The 19,282-nt window shown below is 47.3% G+C and overlaps 2 protein-coding genes across 6 annotated transcripts in view; one reads left to right on the forward strand and one right to left on the reverse strand.

Annotated features, from left to right (window-relative positions):
- Positions 1-2,002, forward strand: part of SEC31B (SEC31 homolog B, COPII component) — a 35,028-nt gene extending 33,026 nt beyond the window's left edge. For all 3 annotated transcript variants that reach the window (XM_085582476.1, XM_085582478.1, XM_085582477.1), the window contains one exon: positions 134-2,002. In XM_085582476.1, coding sequence (XP_085438602.1) covers positions 134-313 — 180 coding nt within the window. In that variant the 3' untranslated portion in view covers positions 314-2,002. The remainder of the gene's footprint in view (positions 1-133) is intronic.
- Positions 2,003-5,319: 3,317 nt separating this feature from the next.
- Positions 5,320-18,683, reverse strand: WNT8B (Wnt family member 8B). Of its 3 annotated transcripts, none has more exons than XM_085582480.1 (6): positions 18,405-18,683; positions 12,456-12,489; positions 11,321-11,504; positions 9,875-10,000; positions 7,741-7,883; positions 5,320-7,236 (listed from the first exon to the last, which is right to left on the reverse strand). In XM_085582480.1, the coding sequence occupies exons 1-6, from the start codon at positions 18,461-18,463 to the stop codon at positions 6,679-6,681; spliced, it is 1,104 nt and encodes a 367-aa protein (XP_085438606.1). In that variant the 5' UTR covers positions 18,464-18,683; the 3' UTR covers positions 5,320-6,678. The 3 variants fall into 3 exon arrangements, with proteins under 3 accessions (XP_085438606.1, XP_021403366.2, XP_085438605.1); XM_021547691.3 differs by having other exon boundaries at positions 11,366-11,504; positions 18,405-18,680; XM_085582479.1 differs by lacking the exon at positions 18,405-18,683 and having other exon boundaries at positions 5,333-7,236; positions 11,366-11,504; positions 12,456-12,728.
- Between the last annotated feature and the right edge of the window lie 599 nt (positions 18,684-19,282).

Raw genomic sequence — 19,282 nt, forward strand, 5'->3', positions numbered from 1 at the left:
TCTTGCCATTGCTTGACTGTATAGGTGCTGTTTGGTGAAGATGAAGTGGAGAACAGTAATGAAGGGTGTGGAGGAAGAGAGACCTGTGTTATATCACAGAATATGCTGATTCATTTCTTCTCCCTCTCCACAGCTCTCTCCAACCATCCTCATGGGTCTCCACGAAATTGCCCGATGCATTGAGGCTAAGAACTACCCACAGGGTCTCCTGGTTCACACCCAAGTTGTGAGCAGCAGCAGTTTCAGTGAGGTGTCTGGTTTCATGCCCATCCTGAAAGTCCTCATGACCATAGCAGGCAAGCTGAATGTGTAAAGTGTGGAGCAGCTGGAACAGTGCACACCAGGAGCTGGTGGACTGCCTCACCTATTGATGTGCTGCAGGTTGTGGACTCTCCTTCTGACTCTGGAGAAATAGGTCTGTGCCAGTGCCCGGAACTGTGCTAAGCCAGCACGCCTGGCCCCATCCACTTTCCAGATAGCCCACTGGTGCCTGCAGTTCCTAGAGACTGTTCTTTCTCTCTTCTTTCTTACTAGTCTGAGGCCACTTTTCAGCCCAGGGATCTCAATTTCAGGCTGTCCAGGTAGCACAGAGGTCCTTCTTCTTCCCTATATCCCCAGCATAAAGGGGAAAATCTTTCCCTTCTAGGTTGATGTTGCTTTTTATTTTTCAGGAAACAAACAGGGCTGGTACCTGCAGCACCACCACAGAAGAGCCTCAGGCTCTGTTCCCTGCTGCAGAGTAAACTTCCTGAGTGGTAGCTGGGCTGCCTTGGGAATCTAGGCTGGTGTGTCCTCACTCTGCTGGGCTGCAGCAAGGATCTCTCCTGGCTCCTTCTTTCTTTTCATTCTCATCCTTGACTCACCCTTCTACCCCTCTGCACCCATATCCTGCTACAGCTGGGGCTAACTACTAGTCTATTCTGGGCCAGCTTTGGTTCTCTTTCTTCTTCACCCAGCTCTCTTGTTTTTAAAAGTCAAGTCTCCTGTTTGCCCTCTATCCACCTTCCTTTATATCTTTTCCCCCATCATCTGCAGGCTCAAGCCCATAATGTTTCAGACCCAGGGATGATTTCCATTTCCAGTTCCTGGGACTCTCCCATTCAGGAATGTTGGCAGGTTGTGCTCTGTGCACTTCTCCCCAGAGCCAGTCACATCCTGTCTTGGGGCTAAAAGCTGCCCTTTCTGGCTCTTGGCCTTTTTCACTTCTTTTACTTTAGCACAGCTAGACTGTTACCACTGGTATTATCTAAAGGCTTCCTATTTCAGGTTTTTCAGATGGCCTAGGGACTTTAAGAGCAGCAGCGATTGTTAAGACCCTTAAAGGTTTCCCTTGAGCTACCCTGACCAGCCCAGACTTGAGCAGGGAGAGACAGCTCATTGCTGCCAGTATGGTGCATTCATACTACCTACAGTTACAGATACATGAAAACGTGGTTCTTAAATGTCCATTGGCACTGTAGTAGTAGGAATATGCTGCAGGAGGTGATCTTGTTAGGACTTGAAGATACGGATTGTGCTGAGACTTGTCATCACTGTGGCAATCCTCTGGACGTAGATGGATGAAAAATATCTGTCCTGAGGAAGAAGTCTGGGAAGGCAGATGGGATTTTAGGGCACATCTTTCTGTGTGTTTATTTCCTTCTCTTCCTCCCTCCTTGCCTTCTCTCTCAACATCCTTACTAACCAGGCAGCATAATCACTGATCCATAGCTGAGAGCAAGGCTTATTCCCAAGATTTGGATGCAGCCAGCCCCTATTTGCTCTTCTTGCTGCTTGAGTGATAATGCTATTGTGGGCCTGCGGTTCTGTGACGTACACGAATCAACCTAGTCTACCATGAGACTTAGGAGGGAGGAGAATCACAGAAGGGAGGAAGAGGACATGTCTCATTGACTCCTTTCCAGGTCAAAGTGCCTCCTTGTTGCTGCTGTGTTGTTTCTATTGCTGCGGTTTGATGCACTGAGAAATTACAGAACAGTGAAATAAAAGCTGTGTTTTGTGATGCTTTTTTTCATTGGTTTGTTACCTCTGGCTGCATGGGACTTCTTCACTCTGCATGGCCACCCACAGAGAGGGCAGTTGAGAACCATGTGGGGCAACCAGATTTTGGGCTCTGCTGCTATGGGTGGTATCCATCCTGCTGTGGTGAGACCTCAGGTTTTACACACTCCCTAAGGCTGCAGGGTCAGAGCACTGATCTCCAGATCACCTGCATCAGTTGTGACTGTTCATCTGCCTCAGACACAAGAAGGCCCCAGACTCAGGTTGTCTTGAGGAATCTCAGCAGTGTTTGAGATTTTGCACTTGACATCAAGAGTTGGAAGTATGTGAGTAAACCAAGAGCCCTTGATGACATTGTCTCCCATTGGAAATAAATGTTGCACCACTGAAGCCATGCAGCTTGAACGAGGATAAGGATTGGACCTGTGTGGAAATTTATACCCTTGAATTGTCAGTTCTTATCATTAGTTAATAACTTAGGAATCTGTTGGCTGATTTAATCTTTTAAGGAAGTAAGAAGGGCTGAATTGAAACAGTACTGAGATAAAGGTTGGGGAATTAAACTTCTTTCTTACAAAAGAAAGAAATTCTGGGGTTTTTTTTTCTGTCAGCTAGCTAGTATGTATGTACAACCCTGCCAGTCAGCACATATGAAACTCTGAAATATGAAGGACTGTATTACATGACCCAAGGCTGGAGGACTTTGGAGGAAGCAAAGGCTTGAAAAGATTGTTTGAAAATTTGAAGGGCTGTTGCTGAGAAGGGCCCAGGGTTTTTGGAAGTTATGGGTGTTAGGGACACACCACATGCATTCAAGGAAAAGAAGCCTTTTGTAGTTCTGTTGCTGGCAGAAGCAAGCACCCAGTTTGGAGTCTTGAAGAGCTTTTGGTCTGGAGCAGTTAGCAAACAGCCTGGCCTAACAGCTGTCCCCCAGCAGGGACAAGCAAAGCTGATTGTCAAAGGTAACACTGGTGCAGCATCAGAATGGGGTTATTACACAGCCCAGGTGGCATACATTTGCTTAATGAGTATATAAGGGAAGCCCCAGCTTTCTGAGATCACTTAACAAGCCTGGCATTTCTTAGATTCTGGCATTTTGGATTCAGTTATGCTACCCTTTGCCATCCAGCCCTTTGCTCTCTTTAACTCTGGCCACTTCTGCTGCTGAGAAATAAGCACAGATTTTCCACATATCTCTCAGATACATATGACATTAGTTCCCTCCAGCACTCATAGCTACTGCTACCCAGTACTTGTGCAGAGACTGGCTGTTTATGCTGCCATCCCACCTGCCCCTCTGTTGCTCTGTTTTGCTTCATGTTTACCCCTGTAAGCACCATCCCTGAAGCTCTTTGCTTTGAAAGCAAGCCGAAGGGGGAAGTGAGGTGACTCGCTTGAAAGTCTTGGAGAGGCTTGTGGCAGAGGCCCTGTCCCTGGTGTGGTATATTACCATTCAAACCCCACTGGAAAGTGCTCCTCTGTTTATAGCACCATCTCTGCTGGCTGGCAATATCTCAGCCTACGGGCAGTGAGCATTGCTCCATCCCGTGTGGGCACATGGCTTCACAGCACCCGGGCACCAGTGAAAGCATTTTCAGTTGTGTGAGAAGGCCTTTGGCTTGACAAAGAATTTGGGGGGGAAGGGGGCAGAGGAAAGGATCCCTGGGCACAGAAAACAGAGCTCTAATCCTGTGGCAGATAACATCATGTCTGCAGGCTAGGCTTGTGTGTGTTTGGGGGAGCTGGAGGGGCAGAGATTGTTAGGCAGTATTTGTTTGTAAAGCCACTTGCTCTGAAGATAATGCTTGCACTAACTTCTATTGAGGGAGCAGTGTGAGTCCCCACAAAGTCCTTTCCCAAAGTGTCTTTGAAGCCAAGAACCCATTGAAAGGAAGAAAGGCCAAGAGAGGGGATTAGTTTGTTCAGCAGCTGTGAATTTCAGTGGGAGGCTGATGAACTCCAAAGTCTTTGTTGAGATGTTTTTTGTAAGGAGCCCTGCTGGAGGGAGAGACCCACACCGGGGCCGCGGCCTTAGACAAGAAGGAATCTGAAGCGGCGGGGAGCTGTAAACGGGCCACAAGGACTTTTCCCAAACACTTTTCGGAAAAGGTGTTGTAAAGAGATCGGAGGGGGATTAGCATGTGAAATGACACTTTCCATTGACTCCACTGAGGGGAGGGGAAAAGGGCTGGCTGGCTGATTTATTAGCATTTTGTTCCCTTCTCTATTCTGCTCCCCCAGCAGCCCCCCTCCGTTGTCTCCCCTCCTCCCGAGCCCTCTAAAGAGGTTGGATTGGAAAAGGGAGCGGGGGGCTGCCTGTTTGTGTGTCATCTGGGCGAAGGTGACCACCTGGGAAGCTGAATGTAAATATTTCTCCTCTGAGGAATGCGCCTTCATTAAACCGAAATGAATACATGGAAGCATCCAATCCTGCCCACAATGGCAGCAGGGCCCGTACCGCTGCGGGCTCCGTGCGCCGGGAGGGGACCCGCTGCTGAGGTCAGCGCATTCTGCAGCTGCGGGCCGCCGCTGCCCCGGCGGAAGCGGCGTGGGGCGGCGGGGCTCCCCTGAGCCGCCCCGCGCGTCCCCCTCGCCCGCAGCCGTGCGAGTGGGAGACAGCGCGAAACAGCCCTACAGCTTTTCCAGCCGACTGTGGAACGGCGAGAGCCAGAAGGAAAAGGGAGGCCCATGTTGGAGCTTTCCCTGGTGGTCGAGAGGCTCTTGCTTCCTCTTTCCTGGCCAACCACAGGGATAGGGGAACTGTGCTGGGGATGCAGGAGACCTTTGGCAGGGTCACCGTGCTAGTAAGAACTTCTGTGCAAACAGTGGTAGTTTGTGTGTGAAGTGGAAGTGTTTCAGTTTTCACTGAGAATGGGCCAAGGTTTCTTGCAATTTTTGAAAGGGCAGATTCTTGCTTGACAGGAATGCTCTTGCTCTCATGAGACCCTAGGTCCAAATTCCTGCTCCCCTGTGAGGTAGTCCTAGAATCAAGGGACTAATTGATAATGAAGAGACAAATATAGGCTGCTGAGTGTTGTTAATATATCTGCTGTGTACTAGACAACTGGGCCCTGTCTGCCCCACTCCCACCCCATTTCTTCCTGGTAGTTGCATTGCAGTTGGATGCATCATCAAGCAAGCTCAGGAGAGAGCACATCCTTTTCCCTTGTGGTAGAGGCTGAGGTTGTGCTGGCTGGAACTGGTTGAGTCTTCCTGAGCTCAGATGGGTAAGCAGTGTGTTTTAAACTCCAGGACTCTTAAATTTATACATACACACAAAATGGGACAAAAGAACACCCAACCACTTAAGACACAACAGCATTTTGCAAGCACTTGGCTACTGATTTATTGCATTGGCTATTGGTTTACAAATATTGTCTACAAGATTAGTCTAATGGCCAGTAACAGCTCTGCTGGCTTCTTGTCTGGCTAAAGGACACTTCAAACAGCAAAACAGATGATATTATCGCAGCTCAGGGGAAGATTGTTGTGATGGTACAGTGAGCTTCCCCAAGTCCCGCAGCTGGCAGCTTCTTACCTCCCTCCCCTAGCCTTAGCAAGGGAACAGAGATGCATCAACCAAGTCTTCCTGCTGCTTGCTTAGCCTATAGAATATATACAATAAGTGGTAGAGGAAAAACTGTTATGTATACATCACAGTAACTGTGCAATAAATTAAACTTCAAAGTGCTTCACTTTCCTATTTACACCACCATTAAATACCAACTGACATTTTTTCTCAGACTAGGAAGAAGTAGTTAGTTAGCTGACAGGGTAAGAGTGCTTGGCAAGTACACCAGGACATGGGGAATAGGCTCAGCTCAGCAGCTCCTCTCTGGGAATGATCTGGGAGGAAGGAGGTAGTGGAGAAGTATGAGGGCATCTTTATGGCATCAGTCAGGGGCTTTGATAGGAATGCTGGCCTAAAAAGGGGGACCAGACCTGGGGAATTGGAAGACACAAAGAAAGCGTGTAAAAATCAAGTGATGGGACCCTGATTTTGGACAGTTGTGTAATGGGCAGGTCAAGCAGCAGTTTCGATCTTGCTGCTGCCATTTCAAATGCAAAGTAAAGCACTGGAGAGCTTAGCAAAGCTGTCAAAGTGTGGGAAGCAAAGCTGTGGGATCCCTGGAGGCTGGCTTGCTGAGAAAGGAGTTGTATGTCTTTTGTATTTCCTCAAAGTGTAGGCCTGAGGCAATAACTGTTTTAGTACCTCTGTTTTTTAAAAACCTCTTCTCATTTACTAATCCGAGTTGCCCAATTGTTGGTGCCATCTCAAGTTCCTTGTACTTTTCATCTCACTTACTCAAAAGCCCAGAGCAGGTGCTTGTTTGAGGAACAGATAAGCTCAAAACCACAGGAGCCACCAAGACCTCCTGTATTTTCAGAGATAATGCCATAGTCACTGGATAGAGTGACACTGAGCTGAAGGGACCCAGTCTCACTTTGTTTTGTGAACACTTGAAGGTCTCCCCAGAAGACATTGCCCACTGCACTAATGCCCTTCACCACTGCAAGGCCTGAGAGCTCATACAAGGCTCTTTTGCCTTGCCCAAGCCCCAGTGAGGCAGCAGTGGGAATGAGACAAAACTATGCCAAACAGAAATGGTGCCAGGAGCTGATGGGAAGGGCAGGAGAGGAGAGGGGCAGACAGAACTGTGGAGGAGCAGAAGCAAGTTAGAGCTTTCTCTTGAGCTTGCGGCTGGCTCCGCCACCTCCGCTGCGCTCCCGCTTCTCCTTGCGGACGCAGAAGTACTTGGTGACGCGTTTGCGGCACTGCTCGCAGCGCACAGCACAGCACCAGTGGAACTTGCAGTTGCAGCTGGACACCATCTCGGCTCGCCTCTCCTCCACCGCCAGCCCACAGTCCCCACACAGCCGCCGGCAGCTCCGCTTCTCCCACTTGCTGAGCGCCTTGCCCCTCTTCAGGCACTCCCTGCCCTCTGTGCCCAGCAGCCCCAGTGTCTTGTTCTCCAGGCAGTAGTCGGGAGAGTCTTCCAAATGGACCAGTTCCTTCTTGGAGATGGAGCTGAAGGTCTCAGCAATCGCACCCCGGCTGGCAGCGCTGTTCCCGGCTCCCTGCAGCAAGTCTACCTTCAGGGCTTTGTGGTACCTCTCCTTGAGGTAAGTGCCCACCTCCCGAAACTCGGGCAACTGCAGCCAGCAGGTCTGGGTGGTGCAGCTCCCTGACACGCCGTGGCATTTGCAGGTCCGCTTCATGGTCCCTTTCACTGCCTACAGGGTGAGCAGAGAGAGGGGCTCAAGAAAATAATCCCAGCGGGATTATTATATATTGTTATGTATAAATAAATTTATTATTTATATTTTTTATAAATATAGAAATAAATTATATACTTATTATATATCCAGAGGGATAATTATAAAAGGATTACTTCTGTTTCTGTGCTGCAATGCATGCAGAAATATGGCTCCGGGCCTGCGAAGGAGTTTGGCATCAATTCTCCATGCACAGTAGTCCTAAAGCTCACAGATCTGCTTTTCCACAGTGCTCCCCTCATTGAACTGGGAGAAAGAGTACTGCAGACAGTCATTAACACCGTAACACAGAAGCTTTGCTAGCTTAGAGCAGACACCATTGTACTGCTGCCATGCCCCCCCCCAAGAAGTTGTTTCTTCTGGACATGTGTTTTTAGCCACATCAAATTGTGACTCTCCACAGTGAATCCTCAGAGCCAATTTGGTATGCACTGTCAGCTCTGGAGGGAGAGAGGCGCTCACCTTTCTACCTGCCTCGTTGTTATGCAGGTTCATAGCAGCTCTGGCATCTTGTCCAGTCTCCAGGGCATCCACAAACTGCTTGGAAATAGCTTCCCCAAAGCCCACGTTATCGCTGCAGCCTCCCCACAGCCAGCCTTGTCCCCCTAAGAAAGGAGATGAGATGTGTTCTGTCAAAGAACCAGAAGAGGTTTCAGAAGTGATGGGAGGGAATGGAGGCTGTGGGGCAAATCCAGCCTTTCACCACACAGTACTCCTAGATTCCCTCCCACTGAGTTCATGACATTTCTTCTGAGGCCTGGATAGTAAATGGCTCAGGCAGGCAGCAAAGGGGTATGTACAACAAATTCAGGACTTTCCAGGTTTTCTATGGAGCAGGATTTAGAAGCTGTCAGTTATCATGCATTAGCAGACATGCAGATAAGCCTTTGGGTCTCTAATCACTTCTCAAACCCTGACTTCAGCTGATTCAGTGTGGCTTGCAGGGACAACATCTTGCTAACTTGGATTAACAAACTGGTGGAGGCATCCTGGTCAGAGGCAAAAGATTCCCCTCTGCCTAGAGCAGCCCAAACCTGGCACATGTGCATCAAGGAGGCCCTGGTTTTGGCACACCCAGAATTCTGAGATTATGTTTGGCATCTTAGAAGGGTCTGATTTTCTAGTTACCATCAAGAAACAAGGGAGTCAGCAAAGAACTGTGAAATTACACAAAAATATGTGGAAGGTACTTTTCCTAACTGAATGGGACTGGAAAGGCATAATGCATTTTTTTTTTTCCTCCTACAGAAAGATGCCAAAGTTTTAATGAAGATTTGAAATCTGGAACATTCTGACCCTGACATGCCACATTGATACATCTTGGGAGTTGTGGTTTAATGGCCTTGTGCCTGTCTGGAAAGGCCTGGCCCTTGCCTGGACTTCCCCAGGGCATTGTGATTCCCTCTCCCAGGGAAAGACAGGAGTGTTTCATGGGAGGTGGGTAGTTGCAGTGGATGATGTAGTCCAAATCAAGGACTGGGACTGAAGGAAGTAAGAAAACCTTTCACCAGCTTGGATTCAGTCCAATGGCTGAACTGAATCATGCTTTGGTCAAGCCGAAAATTTACATGTGCCTTACAAGGCTTTTAAGTCCACAATGGAAAGTTTTTTATTAAAAACAGATATATTTGGGGAAAAGAAATGTAGCATGACTAACTTGGTTTTCCAGAGAAAATAGAATTTTATGTGTTGCTGCCCAAAAATCTTGCTCTGCTAGAGACAGGCATTCCCAAACCTTGGACACCTTTGCAGTAGTGGCTATCAGCCAGGACAGTAAATTACTAAATACTGGACACTCCAGAGGAGTTTGTCATAAAGTCATACATACTGACTGCCTAGTGTGGCTGGGCAGGGCATGGCTTTTAAAAGATTTTGATCATTTTGATCATTTGAAATTTGACCTCTTTGTATTCAAAACAAAACCCCTAAATGTCTGTTTTCTGTGAAAGCTGAGCAGAGCTGGAGTGGTGCAGCCTGGAATTCCCCACCAGGGGTGCTTGGTGGCTGAAGGCCTGGATATCACTGTCATGTGGAGGGTGTGATGGCTGCGTGCTGCCACAGTGATTCTCCTGGTTGTGCTCTTGTGTTCTAACGCTCTGTCATGCTGACAAGTGTTAGAGAAGTTTATGAATGCCACCCTGCTTTTTCTCATGGTCATTCTGCTGTGGGGCCAACCTGGTCCTGCAGACCCTGGGAACCCTGAGGTCCTTGACCTGTGCTGCTATATCAGGATCTGTGCTGTTGTACCAAGATCATTTAGGTGCATGGCACAGATCTACTCCTCAGCCTATATGATATAGTCATTCTCACCAGCAGCTTAAATAGAGTTCTTGATTTGAAGCAGGGAAACTGCAACCCCTTCTACTTTCCTGCTCATTTAGAAAGTAAATGGAAAGCAAAAAGAGCTTGGCTGGTGTAAACTGGAAGTGGCTCCATTAGCTTCCACAGAGCTACTTTGGTTTGAACCAGGGAAAGCTTTTCTCTGAGCATTATTCCCAGGTGTGGGAACCAGGATGGGGAGGTGTTTCTACAGGCCTCAGTGGAGGAGAGACAAGCTTCTCCTGCCACCTGGGATGAGCAGCTCATCCCTCCTTACCCAGCTGTCCATTGCGGGAGTCGTCACAGCCACAGTTGTCAAAATCCCCCAGGCTGCAGTTCCGGGTCAGCGTGTACATGACACCTGCAGAGCTGATGGCGTGGACAAAGGCTGTTTCTCGGTTTGCTGCCAGGGGGGAATACAAAGAGAGCAGATGTGCAAAAGATTTCATGGCAAGGGCAGTGCTAGAAATTGTTCCTACCGTGCAGGAGTCTGCACAGGACATCTGTAGTGGGGAAGACTTTGTGGGGTGGAGAAGAGGCACTACATGTCAGATTAGCTTAGTTTTGGCTTGAACTGCATGAAGATAGAAGCTCCCAAATATGATCCAGACTGACTCATGTCATTTGAAAGGGTGTGGAGGAGACAGCACCTGGCTGTCCTTGTGGGAGCTCAACAGTGGTGATACAGCACAGACTGCCAATGTCCCCCACTTCTCACTAACACCCCCAGCAAGAAGGGGTCCCCTCCAAGTATTGAAGAGCTCCTTCCCCACAGTCCCCTCAAGCCATATCTTCTGCTGAAAAGGCTCTGAGCAGTGACCATACCTACCCACCAGGATAAGTCTGGGAATCATCAGTTGGCTTCACTGAGCCTTTAGCTTTCCTTTAATATCAGCAAGGTGTGGATCTGAGCAGATAACCTTGACAGGAATGGTCCCAGGACCTGCTTCTGGTCTCAGAGCAGGCCTTGTGCTGCAATTGTCTCCTCAAGGTCCCGCTTGAGGAAACCTTTGTCCATGTCTCCCTGGAGCTCTGGTCTCTTGTCTGCTTCTAGTCCCACCAGAGGCCTGAGCTCTCCTCCACACCCAGGTCCTGCTTTTACAGAGCAGGTATGAGCCCAGGCCAGCATCAAACATAGGTATAGAGGGCAAGATATACACTGAAATATTTCCTGACACCTGCAAATAGGTAAGGAATAGGATACAGTGACAATGACCACTGCTCCATGCCCTACAGTGGCACAGGTCAGGGATGCTAGATATATGCCTAGAGTGATTCTGACATCTGGAAAATGTAGAAAAGCTTTTGTCCTGCCTCTTGGCCAGAGCACAGCCACTGATGAATTTTCCTGCTCCCTTTAGCTTTATCTTTCTGATTGCTATCTAGCCAGCCTGTGCTGGTTCTTAGCCTCCCTGGAATACCCTGGGACACCATCTAGGCATGGTGTCCAGCAGGCTATGTACAGGTCAGGGGGGTGCATCCTTGTGGGGAGACAGTTTTGTAAGGGCTGGTCCTGTGTCAGTTGGAGTTCAGCAGGTCCATGGGCAAAGCTGGCATTGCAAGGAGGCCTTGGAGCTAGATCCCAGTGTATCTGGGAGCTAATGGGTGAAGGGGTCTCCTGGGAAGATCCCTCTGGGGGATTCCTGGGAGAGGCACTTCCCAGGTGGGAATGGGGAAGAAAAGGAGACACTTGGGAAGAGAGGAGGGGGCTATGGGCTCTAACCTGTAGCAAGGGGGTCCCAGTAGTGGTATCCAATACTTTCCTTACCACTGCGCAGCCCACCGTGGCTGGAGAGCTGCAGTGCCCTCTCCGGGCAGTTCCAGCGGTCCCAGGCGAACTGGAACTTGCATTCCTCGATGCCGCTCTGCGCCCCAGCCGCCACACTGCTGGAGTAGATGAGATAGGCCTAGGAGCAGAGCTGGGGGTCAGCACGGGGACGATGCATGTTTTCAACTGAAAGTAACCTGTGTGCCATCTTACAAAGACAGCACATACAGAGCTCAGAAGGTCTCCCTGGCTTGGCTTCCTTGGGAAGCTCACCACCACCAGCAACAAACCCATTTCCTGCTGAACTGGGTCAGAGCCTGAGCCTCCTGTGGGAGAAAGCTCAGCTCTTGGCTGTTAGCCACAATAGGGAATGTGCCAGTCCACTTCTGCCACAGGGAACCCTTTGTCTCTCCACCATGAGAGGAGACAGAGCTTTCTGCTCAGATCAGGGAGCTCCAGGCTAGCAGATGCCTCAACCTGCCTTCTTCTTCACCACAGCCCATGGGGGAGAGCTAGTGCATTGGGACAAGCTTGCTCCAGCAGTGTATTGGGAGCTAGATGGGCCTGGAAGTGTTCCTGGGGAATAGCCAGAACAAAATCTGGGTAAATTTTACAACTGGTCATGGCTAAGAAAAAAAGGCCTCTGAAAGAGGAGCATAAGGATGTGATGGGTCAAAAATATAGAACAAAGTCCTGGCAATGCTAGTTGTGCTCCTTGAGGAAGTATGTTTTACAGGGCCTACAGAAAATACTTTCCAGCTGGATCAGTGTGGGCCCTGATGCCAACCTGATCCTCAGGAAGCAATAGATGTCAGGTGAGAGCCTTGGCCAGTGAATATAGACACATCTTCAGAACCTGGCCCCAACCAGCTTAAAGGAACCCTCGGTCAGCATTGCTCAGGGCTCATGCAGCCCAAAGAACTCACAAGTTCCTGGCCTTTCTCTGCCTTATTGCTGGAAACCTGGGGGTGAGGGGAGCTCTGGCCAAGGCTGGGTGGAGAGGAGTGGGAAGCAGGAGCCCCTCTCTCTCTCTCCTTCCCTCCCTGGGTTTAGTGGAATCAGGGACAGAGATCAAAGGGATTTCTCTTACCTTGGGGCCCGTCATCAGGAAATTATTCACTGACCTGGAAGATAGAGACAGTGTCAGCAGGGAGGGGGTGATGGTGGAGGGGTCTGGGGAATGCCAGGCATCCCAGGGCTCTCCTCTCACTCCCCCACAGTCTGCCTGTCTCCTGGCTGCAGGCACCTCTGGTCTTTCCCCCATGTCCCTTTGCTGCTCCCTAAGGGACAGGATAGTGCAGTCCCCTTCCCCCCACCCTGGTCCCCTCAGTCAAGCTGTACTGGGCTACAGTTCCTTCACTGCTCCCTCCTTTTGCTTTCCTCTGCTCAGCTATCCTTTGTACCAATCCACCCCTTATTTAGCTTTCTGGTTCCCCTAGCCTTGCTTTTTACCTCACTTGACTAAACTCTGGGTAGCATTTGCCCCAGCCCCAGGAGTAGGACCATGCTGAGGGAAGGAGGGCATCGCACCACTGCTCCTTTGCAATATGTATCCAGATGGATCTCTCCACATCACAATCTCTTGTTTTCCTGTGGTGCCATGTCTGACTGCCCATACTCTCCTCAGGTTATGGTGATGGCTAAGCACAAATATACCTGTCTTTCCCATCCTCCTGGACACTTTGCAGGGGACCCTGGGGGTTTGGGGTAGGTGGAAGGTCCTAGACAAAACGAAGCTTTCTGCTGTTCCCACTGACGGTGTGGAGGGATCACCTCCAAGGGTCAGGCAGTGTGGCTTGTCTCCAACACTGTCCCTATGGCCTTGCAGAACTGATGCTGTCTGGTCTTTCAGTAAGAAAGACTGTTTCTGTGCAAATGGTCAGTCAGCACTGGGACTCCATATGGGCAATGACCACCTGCAGAATTTGGAGAATGGCTGGGTGAATCCTGCCTAGCTGCATCATGGCAGAAAGGACTGACACTTTGAAAAATCCCAAGAGCCAACTCAAAATATCCCAATTCAGAAATGAAGTAAGAAAAGAGAGTCTCCTAAAAATACCTAATTCCACTTTCTCCCAATTTGTAAAATAACACTCATCACTATTTCTGGTGAGTCTGTGGAGCATTTTCCCTGCTGGAACCCAGCACTTCAGAGAAATGGGTGACTGCTGTTATCACCCAGGGAGGACACTGGGGCCAGAGAGGTGGAATCAGTGGATTGAGATCTTGCAGTGAGTGACTGATTGGAAAAATGACAGAGCATGCACTGATAGAAACTTCTTCGTCTTCTTCTCGAGATTATGTTCTGCTTCAAATGAACTACAAGTATTCCCTCATAAAGGAGATAAAGATACTGTCTGTGCTACAAATCCAGCAGAGACACTGTGGGGGCATCCCAGGGTGGGCTCAAGCACAGGAGGAAGCAGGCAATGCTGTCCAAAGCTGAGGGTCAAAGTGCAGCCCTGCTATAGACACAGGGACAGACAGGGTGGCAGGACTGGTCCACAGACATCAGACACATGAGAGATTGAGAGAGGATGCTGTCCTGCCCTGGAAAACCACTTGTGTAGTTAGCAAGCCCACTTCACCTCCACTAGAACTGCACCCACAGAGATCCTTTCCAAAGCACACCACAAAAGGAGATCTCATTACTTCAGCTTGGTCAAAATCACAAGAAACCTGATCTTTGCTATTACAGTTTAGAGTTTGGAGAAATGAGTTTGCAACATTTCATTCTGGTGAGTCTAGCTTTCTTTTGTTTTGGTTTGGTTTTTGTGGGTTTTTTGGTGAAAATGGGTTTATATTGATGAAGCTTTCTCTGGGAAAGATTCCCCTGGGTCAAAACAGGAGTGGGCTGTGAGAACAGGAGATTCTTTCCCTTTGTTCCAGGCTTGGGATTCAGACACGGCTGTGCTCCAGCCCCCATGGGTACTTTAGCACGAAGTCGATGGTTGTATTGCAGAGGAATTTTCCTTTGGAAGCTGCTTCTGCATTGTACAGCTAATTAAATATTTCCTGGGACTTGGAGAGACGGCATCTGTAGCCGAGTGATTAGAGCATCGGGTGACCTGAATCACACAGGGCCATGAACCTGGGGCTAATCAGACTGTGTAAGCTCCATGGGTCCCCATCCTAACGCAACTGGGTAGCAGCATGAACAAGTCATTTTTCCATCTGGTTTCCCTTCTGTCCATTGCCTTGACCTTAAGTGCTTTGCTATGGGGACCACACTCAGGATGGTGTCAGTGTGAATCTGGGCCCCTGGTAGCAGCTGTGAGAAAACTCTGGTAAAATGCTCCTGCGTAGGCAAGAGCTAGAAAATTGCAAGTCCTCTCTTATCTTGTTTTTGTCACCAAAAGAAGATATATATGCTGTCTGCATTGCTTCCCATGTGGGTAGGAAAGCCCAGTTTCACAGTGTATAGAAGGGATTTGCCTCAAACACTTGGATTAGGAACATATGAGAAGTTGCAAGGACAGCTTTAGGAGGAGGATGGTAATCCACAACATCAGTTTACAGCAAACCAGCCTGTTAGCAGGAGTCAATTGACATGACTGCATTGAAGCAGAGGATCTGTTTCTTCCAGGATAAACTTCAAGGTTCACAAAAAGGCCAAGTTCAGGATATGCCAATTCTCCATCTGCAGCTGAGCAAATGATACAGTAGCAATTTCCCAGCAGGATATTCTAAACCGTTAATAAAGTCAGAGAGACAGAAGGCATTTTCCTTGAGCTCTCAGATCAATATGCAGGCATGCTGCTGGCTGGGTTTATAGGACTTAGACAAGTGAAGGATTCACAAAGTTTCAAGTGTTTTGTGCACTTGACACCCCAACATTTAACTCTTGCAGTTTCCCTTCAGGAGAAGGGAAGACGGGACTATCATATGGCTGGAGGCTGGCTGAAATTTTTCTTACTTGTGTTGAAGGGGAAGGAAAGATATGAATGGAGAAAGAATCTATGTGCTTTTCTTTGCTCTTATAATTTAGCTAAGAAAAATGCATCTCCGTTCTGTATATAGTCTCCAGTAAGGGCAGACAGCAATTAAGCCACTACTTACACAGATGTAGTACAATAGTGACAGTGTCTCTAGAATCATTTCTGTGCTGCAAATAGGAATCACTACCAAAACCTCTCTTCATTGTTTTCTCTGTAGTGTGATTTTTTAAAAGAAATTATGTATTTTTACTACATTTTCATTCCATTGTAAAGGAAAGTAGAATGTAATACTAAACTAAGTAGCTGCATTCATAGCTGGTGTTAATCAGCCCAATTCCTATGACATTGGTGATTTTTTGTATCACACACTTGTAAAGAGACACTTGAAGTAATTTCTCTTCTCTGAGAAAGCTCAGGGAGTTTCTAGCTGTGTAAATCTCTCTCCCTCCATCTTCAGACCCCAGGACAGCATTACACAGACTGAAGCAGAGCAGGCTCATAGCTGGGCAGGTAGGGGGAGGACACCCTCGAGTTCCTCTGCCCCCTCCCCAGGCTGTGCAGGGCACGCTGCTTCCCTCAGCCCAGCTCCATATCTCCAGGTAAAAAGTAAATCCAGGGCAAGAGATTGTAATTGGATCCAATATTAGAAAATTGTCTCAAAGCTAGTGAATATCTTCAGCAGGAGTTTTCTATCATAGTTTTATTGAATCTGAAAGCAAAAAATGCTGCCAAGCAGCTGTCCCATTATATTTTATTCATATCAAATACTCATAAGCCTCTGATAATTCTGTCTCAGTTACAACTTTAACCAATAACATCACACTCATCAGTTTAGCATCACACTTCTCAGTTTAATATGCCCTGAGAGCCTTACCTAATCTGTCATTACAATATTTGTCTGATAGCTTACCACCCACTCAGGCTACTGTGCTGTCGGTTCTGCTCTTTAGAAAATGATAAAGCTGGATTTACGTCTTCACTGTCATTATTGTAAATAGAGAAAAAGGATAGAACTTCCTTTTGGATCTGAGTTTTGTTCTCAATATGAGCTCCCCAAGGTTATTAGAAAATCAGGGAGACTGGAAACCAAAGGCAGCTGAAGTGTAAAAAATATATTTAGGAGAAAACTACTGAGTAAGAGATCTTTATGTTATTCCCACAGGAGAGGAAACTGAACAGCAACTCAATAACATTTGTATCATTACTTATTTTTCCTTCATTTTTCTCTATTTTATTGTATTTATTTTGAGGATTTTGTTCCTAAATGCAACCCTGACATTTTGATCACCTAGAAATAATACACTGGTTGAATGGTCCATTAAATGGTAAAAGCTAATCCACGTGCAAAGAAGGGAAGTGGCCACATATATATATAAAACCACTTTTTGTTGTTGTTCTATATGGCTCCCCACTATGCTCCCACTCCCAATTCTTGTGATTAAATCACAGGAAAAAAATAATGTTTTTTTAAATAGTTGGATGAGATAGAGAAAACCAACATAAATTTCAAGTAGAATTATTTTACGATTCCCACAAATTTGTCTTTTTTTCTCCTCAAGAGTTAAGGGACAGTGTCTGCAAAATGATAATTTCAAATAAAGGTTGCAATTTTCCTTTCTCTATGGAACTCATGACCTATTAGCAACATGCAGAGAGAAGCGGGGTTGTCTTGATCTATAAACTTTTCTCTTAGATAAAAACTTCTGAGAGACAGGAATTTAAACATCCAACTTTGGACTGAAAATATCTTGGATTTCTATATATAGCTCTACTTCGTGTGCTGAAATTTCTCTCCTGTGTACTGTTTCTTTAAAATGTTATGTTTTTTTCTTTTAATGTATTCTAAACCTGTTTTTATTGAGGAAAGCAAGACAAATACACAGGAAGAACAGAAAAATAACAATAAAATCAGCATGAGTTCTTGCTTAGCCTTTCTGTAGAACATACATATTACCCTTGTTCCAGAAGGGAGGTTTATCTTGAGTTTGCTCTTTTATAGTATTTAGACATATACAAATTGTTGCGTATTCTTTTAATGAGGGGAGTAGAAAATCTCTGAAATTCCACACTAACAGGAATGAGCTCCCATTTACTCTTTAGTTTCTCTTTTTCTCCATCCGTGGTAATAACCCTAGAGATCTGCTATGTAGAAGGCAGGGGATTTTAGTAATTGAGTGGTAAGAGACTTTCCTTGCCGTTAGAGATAAGTCTGTAACCCGCTGAGCAGATTCCCCAGGGCATCACAGCAACTGAGAAAAAAATTTTGGGTACTCAGTAAAAATCACATAGGAAAAATACCTGCAGAGACCATTTCACTTTCGGAATGGGACTGATATATCCCACAAGGAATGATACAAGATTTGATGCAAGCATAATCTCTTTCTGTTCACCCTTAAAGAACTTTTAAGAAATAACTATAACACTGCCCTCAGGACAAAACAAGAGGTCCACAGGAAATGGCCACAGATTTGTGCACAGCAGAACTGGTCTGATGGGACTCAGGTGGTTGGAAACCGAGCTTTAGCAATTGCTGTAGCAAAAGCAGCTCCCCAGGAAACCCTAATACATGAATTTCAGACAAGTAATTCTGCCCCTGTATGTGCCAAGGAGCTTGGCTGTCAGGCTGCTCATCCAGAATGACACTCCTGTGGGTCTAACTCACCCCTGTGGGCTCTGAGCTCTTAATCACGGACTGTCCTCTTTGGGGAGTGTGAGAGAAGCCCCGCTTGATTTAATTAAGACAAGAGACGAGCTGACTGGGAGCCTTTGGAAGAACAGAAGTCTCTGACTCTTCCGTTGGGTTATCTTCCCACTTGAAAGTGAGGGGCTAGGTCTCAGCATCCACTCTCCCCTATTTTGCCCCAGCTTACAACCTGGCCCCTAGTTATTTTTGAAAGGTGCAGGGGAAAAGAGAGACTTTCATAGATCTAATCTCTCTGCTAGTGAGTGTGTAGGGACTTGGTTAAATATCTATTCCATTAAAGAGAGAACTGAGGTAAGTGAGAAAGAGGAGACATTTAGGAAGGTGAAGAGGAATTTCCTTAGGGTATCTGGGAAGAGCACCTGCCTGTGACACAGACTGTGATGCTCTTGATACTCACCAGGCATAGCAGGACTGGAAGAAGGGAGTGAGGAAGAAGATGCCCAGATAAGGGTCCATGTGAAATATAAAATCCAAATAAAGAGGGAGAAAGGAGATCCTAAAAAAACCCCAAACTTGGGTACCACCACCACCAGAGAAAGGGAAAAAAAAAAAAAAGAAGCACAACTAATTTAGGGAAGGGATGGAGTTATATTCCACCCGGCAGTCCTGGTGTGATGAAGAGGCGGATGCCTCCTGAATCCCACCTTCTGCGAAGGATAACCAATCCTAAAGTAAGAGCTAAAGGGGGCTGGTGAAATGGAGCCGCAGAACTTCCTAAGAAGAGATTATCTACTTAATTAAAGATTTTTTTTCCCCCTAAGTCCTTCAGCCAATCAGGACTCAAGTGCCAGAGAGAGATTGAACTGATGAAAAGAACACCCCAGGTTCCTCGAAGACAAATGCACCACGAAAGGGATAAGAGGGAGGAAAAAGGAGGGGGGAAAGAAAAAAAGAAAGAAAAAAAAGAGAGAGAGGGATAAAGAAAGAGACAGCAAATCCCTTAAAGTAATCACTAGATTCAATCTCCAGCAGCACTGCCCTTGCTCTCCATTCCCGGCAAAGGCAACTGGAAGGGCTGCTTTTGAAGTGTCCTCTCCTTCTCCTGCCTTGGAGATGCTGCTGAGCTGGGGTGCCCTGGGTCCTCTGGGGTGGGGGGATTGGGTTCAGGCTGTCTGCATCTTCGGCTTGGGTCACAGATATGAGATCATTGTCTCTGCCTCAGTATCCCCCGGAAGTTTAAGGAGGATCAGGGACAGTTCCTACCTTCATCTGCTTCTCCTTCATCATGGTGACCTGCTCTTTCTTCCCACCTCCTGTTTGCATCAGGCCATCCTC

This window comes from Lonchura striata, chromosome 6, assembly GCF_050655825.1.
Source record: "Lonchura striata isolate lonStrDom1 chromosome 6, ASM5065582v1, whole genome shotgun sequence".
Lineage (NCBI taxonomy): Eukaryota > Metazoa > Chordata > Aves > Passeriformes > Estrildidae > Lonchura > Lonchura striata.